This window comes from Hyaena hyaena, unplaced genomic scaffold (assembly GCF_003009895.1).
Source record: "Hyaena hyaena isolate Hyena2069 unplaced genomic scaffold, ASM300989v1 scaffold_724, whole genome shotgun sequence".
NCBI lineage: Eukaryota > Metazoa > Chordata > Mammalia > Carnivora > Hyaenidae > Hyaena > Hyaena hyaena.
The window spans coordinates 479,796-499,649 of NW_024081354.1; the positions used below are offsets into that span (position 1 = coordinate 479,796).

At 33.7% G+C, this 19,854-nt stretch overlaps 1 protein-coding gene across 7 annotated transcripts in view; it reads right to left on the minus strand.

Moving 5' to 3' along the window:
• FAM126B (family with sequence similarity 126 member B) overlaps positions 1 to 19,854 on the minus strand; it is a 94,402-nt gene that overhangs the window by 37,915 nt on the left and 36,633 nt on the right. For 6 of the 7 annotated variants that reach the window (XM_039217796.1, XM_039217798.1, XM_039217799.1 and 3 more), the window contains exons 3-7: positions 13,150 to 13,234; positions 11,886 to 11,987; positions 7,039 to 7,218; positions 3,466 to 3,546; positions 1,523 to 1,638 (exon numbers count right to left, since the gene is read on the minus strand). In XM_039217796.1, the coding sequence (XP_039073727.1) occupies positions 1,523 to 1,638; positions 3,466 to 3,546; positions 7,039 to 7,218; positions 11,886 to 11,987; positions 13,150 to 13,200 (530 nt within the window). In that variant the 5' untranslated portion in view covers positions 13,201 to 13,234. Of the gene's footprint in view, positions 1 to 1,522; positions 1,639 to 3,465; positions 3,547 to 7,038; positions 7,219 to 11,091; positions 11,148 to 11,885; positions 11,988 to 13,149; positions 13,235 to 19,854 lie in introns of those variants that run through there. The other variant, XM_039217800.1, reaches the window with a different exon arrangement.

A 19,854-nucleotide genomic window follows, 5' to 3' on the forward strand; every position in this document is an offset into this window, starting at 1 on the left:
TGGGAGACATTTTAGTAATATATGATGACGAACTGCAGTAATAGTTAATGATTAAGATTCTAGTAATATGTCAGTATCTTTGCCTCTTATTTTTCAGGTCACATCCACTGCCATTCTGTGATATGGTGTAACACTGGCATGGTTAGTAAGGTTATAATACTAATACTAATGTATTGGTAAATTAAGTTAAAGCCTCCTTACGATGAACGCTAGTAGAAAATGACTGGCCTGAGGGAAAAACTGGACTTAGCTAATCATCAGCTAATTTCTATAATCAATATTTCTGCTCAAGTTTATCGTAAGGTACAAAGAGCAGCAGATGGAGTAGAGTACAATAGAAAATATTCAAACTAGTACAAAAACATGAATATGTATGCAGTGGCTTTACAGAACAAATCAGAGTTTCTTCAAATGTATCCCTAATTTACACTGGCTCCTCAAATGTTGGGCACATTCATAATAATCATATTGCTATCTCTGCCTGTCATATAAATGTGTCTGTCATATGTATACCCAGATAAACATGACTGTTTTTGTTTAAAAGAGACTTGGCCAAAGGCCAAGGCCTAGTCTGTACAGTAAAGAATTTGGCCTTGCTCAAAGAAATCTGGCCTTTGCCTCCCTGCTAGGAAGCAACCTATGTCATACCTGACAGCAGTGTTTCTGTTTAGGGTGGGGACTGGCAATAATAGAAACAACAACAATCATGTGATTTAGGGTGAGGCTTTGGGTCACACAGCTTCAACCAACCTGGAGGCTGAGATCAACCATGTGAGCAAATAAATCTAACCAGTCATATCTAAAATAATGGACCCCAGTGAAAGTCTGGACATTGAACTTGACTCTATCCTGTCACACTGGATATCCTCCCACATCTCCTGATGCTGGGAGAGGAGGAATGCATCTTGACTCCATGGGTGAGGACAACAGGAGCTTTGCATCTGGAACCCTCTTGATTCTATTCTATGCATCTCTCCCTTTGACTGATTTTAATCTGTATCCTTTTCTTGTAACAAACCTTAACTGTGAATAAAACAGTTTCATTCAGCGAATTCTGAGTCCTTCTAGTGAGTTATCAAATCTAAGAGTAGTTATGGGAAACCCCCCTCCCCCAAACTTGCAGTTAGTGTCAGAAGTAAAGGAAGTCTTGGGGACTATGCATTCAGTTTGTCTAACTTCAGGAAGATAGGTACTCTATAAACCCATTCTGCAATGAAGAAAGCACGGTGCAGAAAGTAAATTAACTGCCTGAAAAGGAGAGCTTCTAACATGTAGTGCTAGAACACAAATCTTAGTTTGGCTGACTTTATGCCCACACTTTTAGTTTTACATTGCTTTATACAAGATGACCATACACAATACCATGCATTAGATGGATAGGTATTTCACTACTATAATTATTTTACTAGCATGACATTTTAAACCTTTTGCTTCTTCTTTCACCAACCTTGAACCAAAGTAATTATAGTTAACTATTAAGCATAAGTTAGAAATTATAACTATCTACAGTTTTGACCATTACCGGTTTTGTGCAGTGAATGTTTCCCTCTGAGGATGAAGATCACTATAAACAACCCTGATGAGATCATGCTGACACAATGCCCCTTCTGTCAAAGCCATGGATCCAATTGTTGAGGGCTACAAAAACAAGGTAAAGTATGAGACTGTGTCTCTAAAATGAAGTAAAAATCTATATCATATAAAGAGATTTAATTTTGTTTTAACAGAAGGCAGTTTAAGACCACTTCTCTTATTCAAAACCTTTTGCATTTTTCAATTACATACATTCTACAGCTGTAAAAATATACTGATTTATTTTTTGGAAGATTATGGAATGAACCTGTATTTAAGATATAGAATAATAAAAGTTGCCAGAGTGATGCCTGGGGCTCAGTCAGTTTTAAGTGTCTGACTCTGCTCATGTGCTCTCTCTCATGCTCTCTTTCTCTCTCTCTCACAAATACAAAACAAAACAAAAAAAGTTGCCTGAAAGACTAAAGGTTACAAATACATCAATTTTATTTAAAAATTTTTTTCAGATTCATCAATTTTAATTTCTTTGTATTCCAAAACACAAAGCAGCCTTGAGACTGCACATTTAAATTCATGTAGGTAGGTACTTGCATTAATCCCATTCTACAATGAAGAAATCAAGGTGCATGGATTAAATAAGTGATGGGAATTAAGTACACTTGTCACAATGAGCACTAGATGAAGTATGGAATTGTTGAATTCACTATACTGTACACCTGAAACTAATATAACACTGTATATTAACTGGAATTAAAAACTTAAAGCAAGGTAGACAGTTATAAACAATTATTGAAGAATGTGATCAAATGTCTCTTTACTAGTGACATGATTGATTAAATGTTCCTAAAATTAGAAGCAGCCACTCATAAATGTTTCACTATCCTCCATTTTATTTCATAACATGATACGCAAAACTTAATTAAAATCTAATTAAGATTATATTCTCAGAAATATTCTAGGGTAAAACAAGGCTTGGCTAAATAAGAAGCATTCTATTTCCAATACAAAACAAAGTCCCACGGGAATTAATTAAGAAAATAAATAACTGCATGGAGCTATGTAACAAAAGGATACTGTTTAATGATAAGAAATGGAATATAATTTTTGGAATACTGGTAAAGTTCCTTTAAATGCTTTCCTTACAACCTTTATACACAAAAGGCCACTGCAGACCTGAAGCTTGATTCACAGCATATATCCTTAAATAAAGCAGGTAGAAGGATTTCAGCTTAACAGAAGTCTTCTACCTATTATGATTATCAGGGTTCTCACATTGTTCAACCAAATAAATATAAGCAAACCTCAGAAGTGTACTGTTTATAGATACAGTGCATCAACTACAGATTCCTTTAAATGGAAATAATTAATGTTAATATCCTTTCAAGTAACAGTTTTCTAAAAAATAATAAAAAATCAATCTAACATAGGTTTCTAATGAATATGGAAGACTTTAAAAAATTAAAGAATATTTTTAAAAATTCATAAAAGACTAATAAAAAAAGTGAAAATGATAGTTAGTGTTAGAAGAATGAAGAAGGAATAACAAGAACTAGAGGAAATTTTCCATTAATTATTTTCTGCGTCTCTTGATAACAGCTTAGCTTTACATCACTAACAAGCACCTACTTTTAAGAAGTAAATCAATAAAGATGTGTTAGAATTCATCTCTGGTGAAAAACTGACTTTGATCTCTTATTCAATATAATTTTTTTATAAAAACCTTTTTCATGTTTATTTTGAGAGGGAGAGAAAGAGAGAATCTCCAGCGGGCTCCGTGTAGTGTAGAGCCCAACACAGGACTAAATTTCACAAACTACAAGATCATGGCCTGAGTGGAAATCAAGAGTTGGGACACTTAACTGACTGAGCCACCCAGGCACCCTTCTTACTCAGAGTAATCTTAAATAATTCCACCTTTCCAATCTTACTTACCTCATGGTATATTGAAGGCTTGGATAAGGAAGGGATAGTAAAAGACAGAACTTTATTGTTTCCATCCTTATCAGCAATTTCCTGTATTTAAAAAATATACACAAAGATAAATAGTCACAGGGCTATATTATAAATAAAAATAATTTCTTAATTTACCAAAAATATCATTGACAACTGAGGAAGAGTTTTAGAAACAGCAACATATGACAAATATTCCTACCCTAGTGTATCTTTTCTAACCCATTAGCAAATTACACAGTTTAGTAGTTGAGCTACCCTCTAAGAGATATGCAGCACAAAACTATAACTAAATCAAATGCAATGTGACAGCAAGGACATGAAGCAGGCACACAAATAAATTTTCCCGTTAAATTTACAGAGAGATTACAAACGATTAAGTCTGAGTTAAACAGATTATATGTTTTAGCCAAGAAATATACTTTTTAAATAAGAAAAACACATTATTCTAACACAGAGTGAATCCCGACTAAAAGAAATTGTCACAATTATTCAGCAAAAGACTAATGACCCAATTTAAGCTACATATTAACAGAATGAATATTAGTTTAAGTGATTAAAAATAAATTCATATGTAGGTAATTTTTACTAAACTGCAAGAAAATTGTTTTATTTTTTTTTCTTTTTACTTTTTTAAAAATGTTTATTTATTTTTGGGAGACAGAGAGACAGTGTGGGGGGCAGGGGAGCAGAAACAGAGACAATCCAAAGCAGGATCCAGGTTCTGAGCTGACACGGGGCTTGAATCTACGAAATGTGGGTTCTTGACCTGGACTGAAGTTGGACTCTCAACTGACTGAGCCACCCAGGCACCTAAGAAAATTGTTCTCTTTTAAAAGCACTTTATCTTTCAATGAAAAGGACAATGGTGTCCTTTATTTCTATAGTCTCTGGTACCACCAGTGTTCTACAGTTACCAATAAAAATCTGCCTATAGAGGGGCGCCTGGGTGGCTTAGTCGGTAAAATTATATTTAAAAAAAAAAATCAGCCAACATGCATTTATTGAGGGTCATCTATAACTGTGCCTAGTACTGGTAAATATTCAGAAGTAAAATAAATTGTTTTATTAAAAATTATTTTTGGGGGGCACTTGGGTGGCCCAGTCAGTTAAGCATCCGACTTCAGCTCAGGTCATGATCTCAGTTTGTGGGTTCGAGCCCCGCATCGGGCTCTGTGCTGACTGCCAGCTCAGAGCCTGGAGCCTGTTTCAGTCTGTGACTCCCTCTCTCTGACCCTCCCCTGCTCATGCTGTCTCTCTCTCTCTCTCTCTCTCTCCTAGAAATAAATAAAACATTAAAAAAAAAAATCTACCTATAGACACTAGCAGATAGAGGGGTGAAATGCTCCTCCATTATCACTCCTTTCCTCTACTGCCTCATTTGGTCTATGTTTCTTTTACATATTAATTTTTTAAATTAATTTCTTTTACATATTAATTCACATTAATATACATAATTAGCATAAAATTCTGAGAGAGAAGGCTATCCTCCTTAGTAGACCTAGAAGGAAGGTCAGAGAGGGACAGAGGGAGAGTTACACAAAAGGAAGAAACAACAATAATAACTATTGTCAACAAAACAAAAACCCAAAAGAATTTCTCTGTAGGGTTCATTTCTGAGTTTAGTATGTCACAGGAGAGTACCAATTATATGTGAACATTGGCCATACCTCTTATTTTGACAGGGAAATGGTTTAAAAATTCCTTGGAGAGATCATTTAACCGCTTTGTAGTCAAACTAGTTATTACCACATTCTAGCCATTATGCCTCAAAGAAAGTCGACAAGATGCCTAATTTAAGTTTGGCAATAAAGCTTTATTTTTTATTCCTAAATTTCAAATTTAGCCAAGTAACTTTTATTTAAACTTGTGCATTCTTGAAGAAGGATGCAGAAGCAATTTGTTTAAGCTACAGGCAATATAAAACTCCCTCTGGGGCTATATGAAGCAAGGGAGAAGTTCTGAAAAGGGAAAGAGAAAAAAAGAGAAATAAATATATAAAAGAAACACTTTGCATTAAGAAAAATTGAAAGCCACAGAGAAGAGAGAACACAGACAGTAAGTGAATTAGAAGAAGACAGGAGCCTGGGTTACATTCTGATATATAATTGACCATTTATTTTGTAGTACACTATTTTTGAGATGCTAAAAGATAATTAAACAATAGCACCAATAAGCACTGTCAAGAACTTAAGAGTATCCCACTTAAAAATACTTTACTTCATTTGTCCCACTACTGAATTTTATTACTTTAAACAAATGAGAAAAAAGATAGTTTAATTTCCAACATAATCGAAAATATGAAATTTAATTATTAAACTAACGTACATTTATTAAGTGCATATGCTAAGTTCTAGAGGAGAGAAATACGTGAAACAAGTTTCCTGCTTTAAAAGAAAAAACAATCAGGCAAGTTGGCAAAATAGAGAAATTTACACCTAGACCAGCTTTTCATGTAAACAAAAACCAAGTACTACTTGGTACTGCTACTACTATTAATGACATTTATTAAACACTCAGGCAGCATATGGATTCTCCTGTTTTGTTTTGTTTTTAAGATTTTATTTTTAAGCAATCTCTAAACACAATGTGGGGCTCAAACTTACAACTCCAAGATCAAGAGCTGCATGCTTTACCAAGTGAGACAGACAGGCACCCCTCTCCTAATTGTTTTTAATCCTATTAACAATGCTTTATTTCTGTTTTACAGATGAAGCAACTGAAGTCAAGATATTAAGCAACTTGCCCAAATTTAAAACAGAAAATAAATGGCAGGGCCTGGTTTTAAGCAAAATACAAAGGATTTCAAAGGCCATACTCCTTTCTTCAGATACGTGTTCCAGTGACAGAAATGTTTTCTAATGATTTTTTAAGGGATGATACCTTAAGGACTGAGCATTGGTATAGAACATTTATTTACTGTGAAACTCAATGTTTTATGAGGTACTTTACCCTCGTTGAGATGACCACTGGGTGTTATATGTAAGTGATGAATCACCAAATTCTACTCTATGTGTTAATTAACTTGGATTTAAATTTAAAAATTAATATGGAAAAAACTAACTTTATTACATAGATTACTTGTTTACAATCAATACTAAATACAAAGAATATCTTCAAAGAGCAGGAATTTCAATACCAAAGTCCTAATTGGACATTGTGGGGGAAAAAAGACCCAGAAAAATGTTTAACATACTTAAGAATTTCTTAGAAGAATTTCAAACAATATAGTGTCAATTATATATTATCAAATGATTATTCAAAATAAATTTCAAAAATTTTAAATGAAGCACATTCATAAACACTGGTCAATTAAAGTAATTTAAGATAAGTCACAAAATATTAACAATGCTATCATTTCTAATAGTTTCACCTGTTTTATAAAATGCATTACCAGCAATTATGTATTAAGCCTCTCTGTACTCAATTATATTAATTCAAATAAATTACTCAGTAGACCTTTCAATTTATTTTTTTATAAGTATTCTTTAAGTATTATTTCAGAAGACTTTTTAAAAATACTTAAAATTTCCCCAACTATCATTTTCAACTTACCAAATTGTAAATTCCTAACAGAAGTGCTTCAATGCAACCATTACTCTGTCTGTCTCGGCTAACTGTAAGCCGTAAATAAACCCACATCAATTCTGGCAAGAACTGCAGTGTGAACCTCTTAAGTCGAACTTCAGAGCTACGATAGAGCTCAAACAGCTGGTGGCAGACAGGCTCCAGAAGCTAAAAGGAAAATAAAGTACATGAGCTATTTCCATCCTTTTGCTGTAACAGTGTGTTTTTTTTAAAGCACATATACTTGTATAATATTTAAAAAATAAATTGTCCATATTAATTTTTGCATATTTTGAATCACTGTGACCTCAACCTTAATCTCTACTTATGTAGATACTACATATTAAACTGACCAATCTACTAACTGTAAGTATTTTGAGCCCATATAATATCAACATATTTTTCAACACACTGATCCATTAAATTTGTTAGATAATTATTTAACCAACGTACTACATTTATATTTATTAAGTTTTCTTTTCTATTATTATCAGCCCTTACTATCCTCTGCTTTAAAAAGTTTCTATTGAAAGAAAATAACTTCAAATGCTCTTGTTGGGAACAAACTTTAAATCTCAACTTAGATTATGATTTAAACGAAATTGTATATCACTCAAAAGAGAAAGGAATATTATAATATATAATATTTGGACATCCAAAATGCTAGCTAATATTTTACATACATACAAGTAAAACAAATGAATTACTTCTATATTTCAAAACTGACTTAAATTCTACTAATTATATTTATTTAAAAGATTTTGAAAAGAAGGGAAGTATATAGGAATAGCTTTTTTACTGTTTAATTTTTCATGTGATATCACACAATAGGACTTATGAAGGTCTTTATCACCTTGAAAACTAAAGAAAATGATCAACTTAAATAAACCTCTCCCTTTTTCCTAGTCACGTACTGCCAATCTAGAATGGTTTTGTTGATATAACCACAGATTACACAAAACTGGCTATGATTTTAAAATGCGAATAAAACACTGACAAGAAACTAGAAAATAATGTCTAAATTAAAATTTAATACTAGCTTTAAAAAATGAATCATTCAGTATTTATATGCTTGCCTCCATTCTGAATGATTAAATAATGCATATACATTTGGAAATCTGTTTGAATGTAGTTATAGAGGTCTATAATAACCTAACGCTCTAGAATAAATCACTATTTTCATAATTCCAAATCAAAAATCAACAAACCCAAATGTTAAATGTACAGATAATATATTTAGATGAGATAAGCTTAGCTCTTAGGGAATGACTTTAACGCTAAAAAAAGTTCACACACATATACATCCTTGTGTCTAGTAACTACGAAGCCCATTATGTGAAACCACGATCATAATATTTACAATCTTCAAAAAACTCCAATTTTCCCCTTACACAGAAGTCTAGACCAGTCAGACAATTTTCCCAAAGTCACAGAAGTTAGTGGGGGAGGAAGACACTTAAAATTCAGGTCTTCCAACTTCCAACACCATTGATGCTTCCACTGTCCCACATTTCTTATACTAGAATGAAGGTAGAAAGTAGGAAATGAGGATTATTTAACTACAAATAGTATATTCCATGTAGTGTCAATAATGAAGTAATAAACTTCTGAAAATAGTCAACTGCTGCTATCTCTTTAAAGTACTGACAAAATAGATCTTTTGGGGAATTAAAGACTGCTGTTTTCGCAAATGTATTTATTAAAAATACATATCGATGTTTCAAATCTATTTTCTTCTTTAGTCAAAGACTACAAAATTGCTGTCTCTAAATTTTATTTGCCGTGGTACAATTATGATTTGTTTCTGTTATAAAGACCTTAACTTCCCTTTCTCAGTAGCAAGAACCACAATGGCATGTAAAAGACTACATTTTAATTAAGCATAGCAAAGAAATAAAGAGTTGTCAAAATTTTTACTCTCCTTTTTTAAAAAATGGGCAGGAGTAGTAGTTGGCAATCCAATAATTTTTGGTCAGAAATCAGTGATGAAGGAATGAGAAGGGATAATTGCAGGAGCAATCTTTCAGGTGGCCAGAGAAGATGTGATCCAGACCTAAGTACATGAGACACTTTGATACCACCTGAGACACTTCATCCACAGCAGAAAAGGCAAAAGAGCATACGTGGTAAAGCTGGTAGAGTGGTAGATAGGAATGCGAAAATAAGAGAGTTCCCAATTATCTTCTTCTTTTCTTTTTTTTTTTTTAAATTTTTTAATGTTTTGTTTATTTCTAGGAGAGAGAGAGGGAGAGACAGCGTGAGCAGGGGAGGGTCAGAGAGAGAGGGAGTCACAGACTGAAACAGGCTCCAGGCTCTGAGCAGACAGTCAGCACAGAGCCAAAAACAGGGCACGAACCAACAAACAAAGAGATCATGACCTAAGCGAAAGTCAGACGCTTAACCGACTAAGCCACCCAGGCGCCCCTCTTCTTCTTTTCTTAAGGACACAGAAAGCAAGCTGGAGATGAGGGAAAGGAGGGTAAGAGTATGAGGAAAGAGAAGGTGTAAAATGGACAGTGGGACATATACCAAGAAAGTAAAGCAAGACTACAAGGCAGTATTATGTGACCATTTGAGGCTTTTAGTCCTGCATTTAAAGTGGAAAACGTCAACAAAACTGTGTTTTCTGCAAGTATGTCGAGCTGCTCAGGTATAGGCCTGAAGAAGATGGATGGCTGGATTTTATTCAGTGTTGAGATTTTCCCCCAAAGAAAAAGAACTAATGGAATGAGGAGCAAAGGAGCTAAGAATGTTTGTAAGGAAATGGCCTATGAAAATTTGGTTGGGTAAAGAGAGAAGTGAGTTGTGTAAAGGAAGAAGGAAAGAGAATCAAATCAAGACAAAGTGTTAGGGTTAATAGTTAGATGGAGGTCTCCCTGAAGAGGAAGAACTGCAACAGTAACTAGAAGATCAGGAACAAAAAAAAAAAAAAAAGAGGAAAATTAAGCAGTATGTTGGTCTAGAGATTAAAATTTCAGCTGCAGTACAGGTTGGGCATGATAAGTAATACTAAACTAGGAAATACACTTTCTTAAAAACTTTTTAAGGTCTTTAAAGCAAAACTGTAAGACTGTCATAAGCTTCATTTATTATTTTATATGGCATGTGATGATTTTCTGAAATGATTTCCTGTTAACTAAGTAAAGCAGTTGATTATGTTTCAGAATACTGTAAAATAAAGACTAAAAGTGGCCTCCTTCTATGACTAAAGTTCAGAATTAGTATGAGATTCTATAGAGTTTCAGTCTGCTTTTCTGAAAGATGACCACATGTTTAGAACCCTGTTACCTGACAGGAGAAAAGATGAAAAGACAGATCTGTTCTGGCAACTGGATGATTATAATGACTACTGTCGAGCTTTTATCTCCCAAGCTGTAATTTTTCATTTCTACCCATGACAAGGTCTCACAATTAATATTACAAAGTATTACAATATAAAGTAATGTGAATAACTTTTTTTAATGTCAGAGCTTCTAAAGTATAAAAAAGGAAACCAATACTTTTTATATACTTGTGTTAGTGAAAATGATAGCATTTTAGAATCTCATTTTGTGTTTCACTATTCTTCCAATCAATATTTATGAAGTGTTCATTATGTATATAATAATATACTGTATTCTAGGGAAGTAACAAATACAGACTATATGACCACTGCTCGTGAAGAGCTTACAATCTAAAGAGAAAGCATTAAACAAATTTTAATAGAGCAAAGCTTAAGTGTTAAAACAGTGCAAAACAAGGGGCAGGAAATAACACATTCATTATTCAAACAGAATTTTGAAAACGTCTAACCAAAAAGGATATGAATATATATACATTACCACACCTAAAGTTATAAAACATTCATAAATACACAGCAAGAGAAAAAGCAGCAAATGAATCCTGCAATTGCTGCTACAAATAGCAACAGATGCAAGCCTAACTGAGAGCCAATCCAAGTTTATGAGATAGGAAAGAAAGAGGTCAATAAAGCAAGCTTTTAGTGGTAGGACAAAAATTAAGATGCACTTTAAATTAAGCTGCTGGTTAGGAGATGATTACCTGTACTTCTTCAAACTCACTCCAGTACACAGCAGAGGCACTCTTGGAGGCTGTATCTGGGAAGATAAGAAGCTACTTTCCTGTGTGTTCCTTTCATTTTCATTTTAAAGCATACATGAATCGAGTGGTGATAAAACTACATGTCATACTATTGTGTTAATGGAAAGATAATGTGTATTTTGCATAAGTTAACATATAGATTCCAGAGCTCCATTTTTTTCCCTTTTCTACCACAAAGCTGAATAACAGGAAACTCTTATTCTAAGTTTATTGATCTTAACTATTTAGGCTAAGTAGTTTTTTGTCCAATCATTTTCAAGCTAAATTTACTAGCAGCATCAGTTTATGTTACCAGTTTGAGTTCACTGATTAGAGTAATATATACAGTTCTATACTGTCAATAAAATAACTGCAAACAATACTTAAAATAAAAAACGCTGAATCAGCGCATGGCTCAAATTTGGATTCTAGAAAAGGAAACATCCCAAACAGGCAACACAAAAAAGTTTCAAATTAACTAAGTAATTTGAGATGATGGTCACTCAAATCAAGACCCAAAACATATAGTCCTCAAAAGAAACAAATTTGATCAACTCATTTAAAAATATAAAGAGGGAAGGCAAAGGGAAAGCCAAAGCAACTATCAGAATGAAAAACAGTAGAAAGAAAGTTTTTCAGTCCCATAAGAAGGATTTAAAAAAAGAGGGGGGAAAACTACAAAACTTACATATGTGTTTTAGTACACATATTTTATTCTACTATGTTGAAATTATTTTTCTTATAAACTTTCCTACCTCATTATTTGAATCTTGAATAACTTTATAGAGGGCTGGTACCAGTGTTTTTTTCCGGTGTAAAGTTGCTGCATAATTGGTGATCTGAGTATCAGGTAATGCCTAGAAGAAACATCAAAGGAAATCAAAAGCAAACTTAATATTTGGGAAGTCAGGAAATATATTTTACCTCAGTTCCTCTTGAAAAGATTTGTGATAGAGTCAACTAAAAAAGTAAAGATAATTAATATAAGAACTATCCATGAGCATTAATAAAATAAAGTAAGTTAGGATGTTACAGTATACCATTCTTCTAACTAGTCAACCATGAAAAATGATTAGAAATCACACATTATACCAAGTTTTGCTGAAATGGGTCACCTCACACTAGTCTAAAAAACATAAGTATAGAATATATACATATATACGTGTACGTGTGTGTGTGTGTGTGTGTGTGTGTGTGTGTATTTAAGTTTTATTTATTTTAGAGGAGGGAAGGGGGCCAGAGAGAGAGGGAGAGAGAATCCCAAGCAGGCTCTGCACCTCAGGGCAGAGCCCAATGTGGGGCTCAAACTCACAAGCCATGAGATCATGACCTGAGCTGAAATCAAGAGTTGGATGCTTAACCAACTGAGCCACATAAGTGCTCCTAGAACATATTTTAATTCTTGCATTTTATACTTACGAAACATTCAGAGAGTTCAGAAATGATATAGTTTTAAATCAGGGGCGCCTGGGTGGCTCAGTCAGTTAAGCGTCTGACTTCGGCTCAGGTCATAATCTCACGGTTCATGGGTTCAAGCCCCGCATCGGGCTCTGTGCTGACAGCTAGCTCAGAGCCTGGAGCCTGCTTCAGATTCTGTGTCTCCCTCTCTCTCTGACCCTCCCCTGCTCATGCTGTCTCTCTTTCAGAAAAAAAAAAAAATTAAATCAAATCAATGACTGATTTTTAATTACAGGAAATAAAAATATAAGGCATAAATCCAATGTCTGTGCCTTATTAAAGCTTGGAAGCTTCCCCTCTTTTATTGAATATATTTAAATATTCATATATTCCCTCATCAATCCTAACAACTATTTTTATTTTTACATATTACTTTCTAGCCATTATTCACCTTAGTGCCTTCTTAAAGAATTACAATTATAGAAACACATTATTTCATATTTTGCCATTTCCACTTTATACCATAACATTTGTTTCAGTTTCTCCATAGAACACATATTCACTTTTGAATTATGGAAATATAGAAACATATAATACATTCTTATCCCCAATCCAATATACCTTGAATTCTGATAACCATTCTTCCACAACACCACGTTCAGATCCCAGCATCTTCTTCTACCTTCTAGTCTTTCTTTTTTAATCTCTGAAAGAATAAAAGCACCAAACTTGAGGATGACATCATGTACTTAAAGAAACTACCAAAGGTAGGGGCGCCTGGGTGGCTTAGTCGGTTAAGCGTCCGACTTTCGCTTAGGTCATGATCTCGCGGTTCGTGGGTTCGAGCCCCGCGTCAGGCTCTGTGCTGACTGCCAGCTCAGAGCCTGGAGCCTGTTTCAGTCTGTGACTCCCTCTCTCTCTGACCCTCCCCTGCTCACGCTGTCTCTCCCTCTCTCTCTCCTAGAAATAAATAAAACATTAAAAAAAAAAATTAAAAAAAAAAAAAAAGAAACTACCAAAGGTAAATGATGTGTATCTTTCACTAACAGAGAAACTAACCTTGTATATATTTTAGATAAGAAGGCTTACTTTTAGACTAGAAATCAATTAAAGCAAAACTTATTTTTAAGAAATAAATTCTTATTTTTAGTGATATATTTGAAACTTCTTTTCCTAATACTTTTGTATTTTACCCAACAATTATATTTCAAAGTGACAAAAACAAGTTTATTGACTTTCCAGTGGTGATGACTTCCTTACAAGAAAATGCCCCTTGCAAAGGACCTCCTCCACCTGTCCTGGAAGAGAAGAGGAAGCGCAAGAAGTGCCTGGTGCAGGGCCCCAACTACTTCATGGACATGAAGTGCCCAGGATGCTACAAAATCACCACCATCTTAAGCCACGCACAAATAGTTGTTTTGTGAGTTGGCTGTTCCACTGTCCTCTGCTAACCTACAGGAGGAAAAGCAGGGTATAAATCCTTCAGAGAGAAGCAGCCCTTAAAGCACGGGGACTCAAGATGAGTGAGAAACTATCCCAATAAACAGATTTTGGATGAAACAAAAAAACCCAAAAAAACATGTTTTACTGAGTAAAACCAAACTGCACATTACCCAAGACAAATGAATAGTCTATGCTTAGAGCTTCTGCCAAATATACAAGTGGAATAGATTACATTTCATAGAACAAAACTTGATAAATTATAAACGACATGTATAGAAAAGCTAGAAATCAAGGGTCATATATTCAGAACACGGATTATAAATGTTTATAGAAATAAGGCCTTTAAAGAATGTAGATTTATATTTTTTCTATAATGGAAAAATATTCAAGTAGAAAAATCAAGTTGTACAATTATGTAAACTATAATTCCATTAAAAAACTATATAAAATGTGAAAAAAGCCTGGAAGCATATATCCACTAAACTCTTTCAAGTGTTTACTTCTAAAGTAAGGAAAACTTAGGATATTCTAATTATGTACAACTCTGATTTACAGAAAAAAATAAAAATAGCATATATTTTTAAAGTGAGAAAGACAATAAAAAGGTATTGGTTTTTAATGTAATTTAAAGGCTCAAAAGGTAAAAACTAGAGGGTATCTGGGTGGCGTTAGTCAGTTAAGCATCCAATTTCAGGTAAGGTCATAATCTGATGGTTTGTGAGTTCAAGCCCTGCATTGGGGTCTTTGCTGTCTGTGCTGACCCTGCTTTGGATCCTCTGTCTCCCTCTCTCTGTCCCTCCCCTGTTCACACTCTATCTCTCCCTCAAAAATAAACAAATGTTCAAAAAAAAGTTAAAAACTAGAAGAAATTAAGAACTTCTTTGAGGGGGAGAGTAATGTCTTCAAAGCAACTGAAATAAAAGTTTCTTTATTAAAAAGATAATATTTCCTAAAAGTGTGTCAAATTTCACACTAAATTTGTCCCTAAAAAAAGGAATCAGATTTTCTAAGTATCCCTCTTCAATTCCAAAAGGATTTTTTAATGTCTCTCTATAATGTGCTATATCAAATACTATGTAAAGAAGAAGTATAAAGAAGTGTAAGACATTCCCTTTATTTTCAAATAGCAAATGCTGTTAAGAAGAGTAAGGCATTCCCTTTATTTTCAAATAACAAACACTGCTAAGATGTTCATCAGATGACTGATGAATTTAGTCAAATAAATTTCAAGAGAAAAAAGATAGTAGGGAAAACCTAACAGATTAAGAGACTCAAAAATATCAATAACCAACTTATGAATCTTTTTTGGACTCTGATTCAAAAAATTAAAAAGAGTAGGACACAACTGGAGAAAGCGGAACATGACTGGTTATTTGATGATATAAAATTAAGGAATAATTATAGGTTATTTTTATATTTGATAACAGTATTACAGGTTTTTTTAATAGTGCTTCTTTTAAAAAAATTTTTTTAATGTTTTATTTATTTCTGAGAGAGAGAGAGAGACAGCATAAACAGGGGAGGGTCAGAGAGAGAGGGAGACACAGAATCTGAAGCAGGCTCCAGGCTCTGAGCTAGCTGTCAGCACAGAGCCCGACGTAGGGCTCGAACCCATGAACCGTGAGATCATGACCTGAGCCGAAGTCAGACGCTTAACTGACTGAGCCACCCAGGCGCCCCATCTGGATTCTCATTTCAACTCCATTAATCTATCTATCTATCCTTATGACAGTACCATACAGCCTTGACTGAGCCACCCATGCGCCCCTAATAGTGCTTGTTTCTTAAAGTTACGTAGTGAAATATTTACTGGTGAAATGTGTCAGGACTTGCTTTAAAATAATCAGGGCAGGGGCCCCTGGATGGCTCAGTAGGTTGAGTACCCAACCCTTGATTTCGGCTCAGGTCATGATCCCAGGGTTGTGGGATCAAGCTCCATGTTGGACTCCATGCTGAGCATGGAGTTTGCTTGGGATTCTCTCTCTCTCCCTCTGCTCCTCTCCCCCTGCTCTCTCTAAAAAAATTTAAACAAACAAACAAACAAACAGAGTAGGAGCAGGGGGAGCCAAAGAAGGAAAGCTAATTAGGTATAGATGAAATATGATTGACTATGAATAACCATTCAAGTTCAGTAATTGGTATATGTTTCATTGCACTAATATCACTTTGTTATAAGTTTGAAATGTTCCATAATAACCTTTAAGAAACAAAGGATTAGTAAACACTACATAAAAAGATAAATACAATACTGATAGATACACAATCTTGAAAATAATTTCTGGGAGTTCCGATCAAGTAAAGTTCATTAACAGACATGGACACTCAAAGTCACAAAACTCTTGCTGAAGAAATAAGACTCAAAAAATAACTTCACAGGGTAGCCTGGGTGGCTCAGTCAGTTAAGCATCCGACTCTCAGTTTCAACACAGGTCATGATCTTACAGTCTGTAAGCTTAAGCCCTGCAGCCGGATCTGCACTCTCTGCTCTCTGTCCCTGCCCCACTTGCACGCATGCTCTCTCTCTCTCTCTCTCTTCTCTCTCTCTCTCAATATAAGTAAAAATAAAAAAAATAACTTCACAAAGTATAGCACAACCATACATCCAAATGGTAATGCCCTCAAAGAAATAATTTTGTAAGTTTCCTACATTTATTATGATTGCTCAAATCAATGTCAGAATTCCTTTTTTTTAAACAATAATTAGTTAAGTGATACTACTTTTTGAAACCTCGTTCTTCACCTAAAAATGGATTCCATGACAGAACTATGATTAATGTGTCTCTGACTCTATAAATTATACCTCAAGAAAAAAATGTTTATAAACAATTGTCCAAATACTCTAGGGTATTTAGGATATCGTAGTTGTGAGATCAAGAGTCAGACACTTAACCAACAGAGCCACCCAGGGGAACTACTTCTGAGCTATTTTCCCATTAATTTTGTACCAGAACTATAATGTTTTAATTACTGTGGCTCAAAAAAATTACAAATCCTTTCTTATATATAGATTCCTTTTCCTAAAAATGTGTTTATTGTTGCTTGCTTCATTCTTTCAGAAGAGTATTAGAATTATATTGATAAGTCTCTTTCCTACACTCCTTTCTCACCGGAGTTTACAAATCAATTCCAAACCACATCTCTACAACATTGAGTTAACCCAGATAGATGCATGGCATTGCTCTTTATTAAAAATGCTCTTCTATATGTCTTGATATAAATTTTATTTTTTCTTCACAGAGGTCAACACACAATTAAGTTGATTACTGTATGGTTTATATTATCTTGTTGTGACTGTGATTCTTTTTCATTATGCTTTTTTTTTCAAGTTTGTTTGTTTGTTTATTTATTTATTTATTTATTTATTTATTTATTTATTTATTTATTTATTTATTAAGTGAGAGAGAGAGAATATCCCAAGCAATCTCCTCAATGTCAGGGCAGAACCCAATGCAAGGCTCAATCCCAGGAACCATGAGATCCTAGTCTGTGCCGCAATCAAGAGTTGGATGCTTAACTGACTGAGTCACCCAGGTGCCCCTTCATTGTGTTTTCTAGCTAACTATTTCTACATAAAAATAAAAACTTTAAAAAATCAAAATGAACAACTTCTTTATTTTTTTAAATGTTTACTCATTTTTGAGAGGCAGGGAGAGACACAGCATGAGCCAGGGAGGAGCAGAGAGAGAGGGAGACACAGAATCTGGAGCAGGCTCCCAGCTCTGAGTTGTCAACACAGATCCTGATGTGGGGCTCAAACCCACAAACCTTGAGATCATGACCTAAACCAAATCGGATGCTCAACTGACTGAGCCACCCAGGTGCCCCCAAAATGAACAAGCTTTTAACATAAATACTTAAAATACTAAAAATGATTCAAATCAAGATTTCTCTGTTTTAGGAAAAATTTATAAACAAGTAAGTTACCTTTTTTCTAACTATAAAGGATTAGATGTTTTTTAAAATGTATGCTACTACTTTATAGAAAAGGGCAAGGAAAAGCACCTATAGTTAATATTTTTTCCAGTTTGCTACAAAGAACATTAATTGCTTTTAAAATAAAAAAAGAAACCCAAATATTATTTTCAAAAAAAAACCACAAATCGTTTTAATCTGATATATATATCATCAGAATCCCTATTTGATATAGAGCCTGGAATACATATTTTGAAAAGCTCCCCAAGTAATCCTTCAGCAAAAAAAAAAAAAAAAAAAAAAAAAAAAAAAAAAAAAAAAAAAAAAAAAAAAAAAAAAAAAAAAAAAAAAAAAAAAAAGTCTCAAATCCAGGTTAAATTTCTTATTTTAAATTCTTACCTAATCTCTCCTATAATGACAAATTTGTATATCAAATCACTTTAGTTTCTACCAATATTATTTTTAAAATGACTGTAAGGTAATACCTTTAGATAGAGAAATACAGTGGTGTTAATAATTAAGATCAAAAACCACTATATTTCTTCAACTCTACAACACTACTAATTTTAAGACTAATTTATTAACAAATTTATAGTAGAAAACGAGAAACAAATCTTTATTAAAATGAAAAAAGTTTAACTAAAGGAAAAGAATATAAGCTTATCCATATAATCACATATGACTTTTTAAATTATCCTTTATGAACTCATTTATTTAGCACCTTCAATAATGACAGTTCTATTTTGGCCATAATAAAACCTGAGATTTCTGCCTGCTTTTTCTATGTGATTAAGCTTAATAATTTTACTTTTCCAAATTAAATATGGTTGGAAGTTGATATCTTCTTTAAAAAGCACCCAAAAACTTCTGACAGGTGGATATTCTCCCAGGTTTGAAATTAGAGACTGAGGGATTTGGCAAATTTTCTCTTTGAATTAATTGGCATGTGTCAGGAAATCTTCAGCTAAGACCATTATTCACTGCAAAGCTGTATTACACTGTGGTTTTTACAGACATTTTAAGCAATAATTTACAGATTAGTAATATCTGTAATAAATAAATTAAGCAATAATTTAAAGAAACTCAAAACTTTAATATAAAAATAAACATTAAACATTTTTATATAAAAAAATGTAACCCAACATAGTACTACTACTATCAATTGAAATGATAAATGAATAATGAATACACAAAGCTAACATCTCAAAGTACCAACATACCAGTAGCAATAGTCATCCAAATAAGGATGACTGTTGCTGTTTCACAATTTACTTGTCTGGTTGCTGAAGTTTATTCACCCAAGACACATCCTGATTTCAAAAATGTTATAACGTGAAGAAAATTATCTTAGAGGTAAGGAAAAAGTAGGGGCAGAGGTGGCTCAGTCAATTAAATGTCCAACTTTGGCTCAGGTCATGATCTCACAGTTCATGGGTTCGAGCCCCATGTTGGGCTCTGTGCTGACAGCTTAGAGCCTGGAGCCTGCTTCAGAGTCTGTGTCTCCCTCTCTCCCTGTCCCTCTCCTGCTCACACTATGCGTGCGTTCATGTCTGTGTGTGTGTGTGTGTGTGTGTGTGTGTGTGTGTGTGTGAAAAATAAAAAAACATTAAAAACAATTTTTAAAGGAAAATGTAAATTAGTGAGCCTATGAAGTATGAACATTGAATCAGTTGTTTTCTATATTTCATCTGATTTAATATGGCAGTAGAATCTAGTGTTTAGAGCAGCAAATCAACTTTTTGCTTCAGAACCCCTTTTCACTCTTACATTTAAAAAGTTTATTAAATCATTTTAAAAAATAAGCCCATTATATGTTAACATAGTAGGTTTTTTGGACATAATGTTCTGAAGTGAAATTTTATTTTTCCAAAATAAAAGCAAATTTGGTGAGAAGAGTAGTGTTTATTGTTTGACATTTTTTGCAAATCTCATAATTACTTCTGCGTTCAATCTGTTGCTGAAAAACTTCAC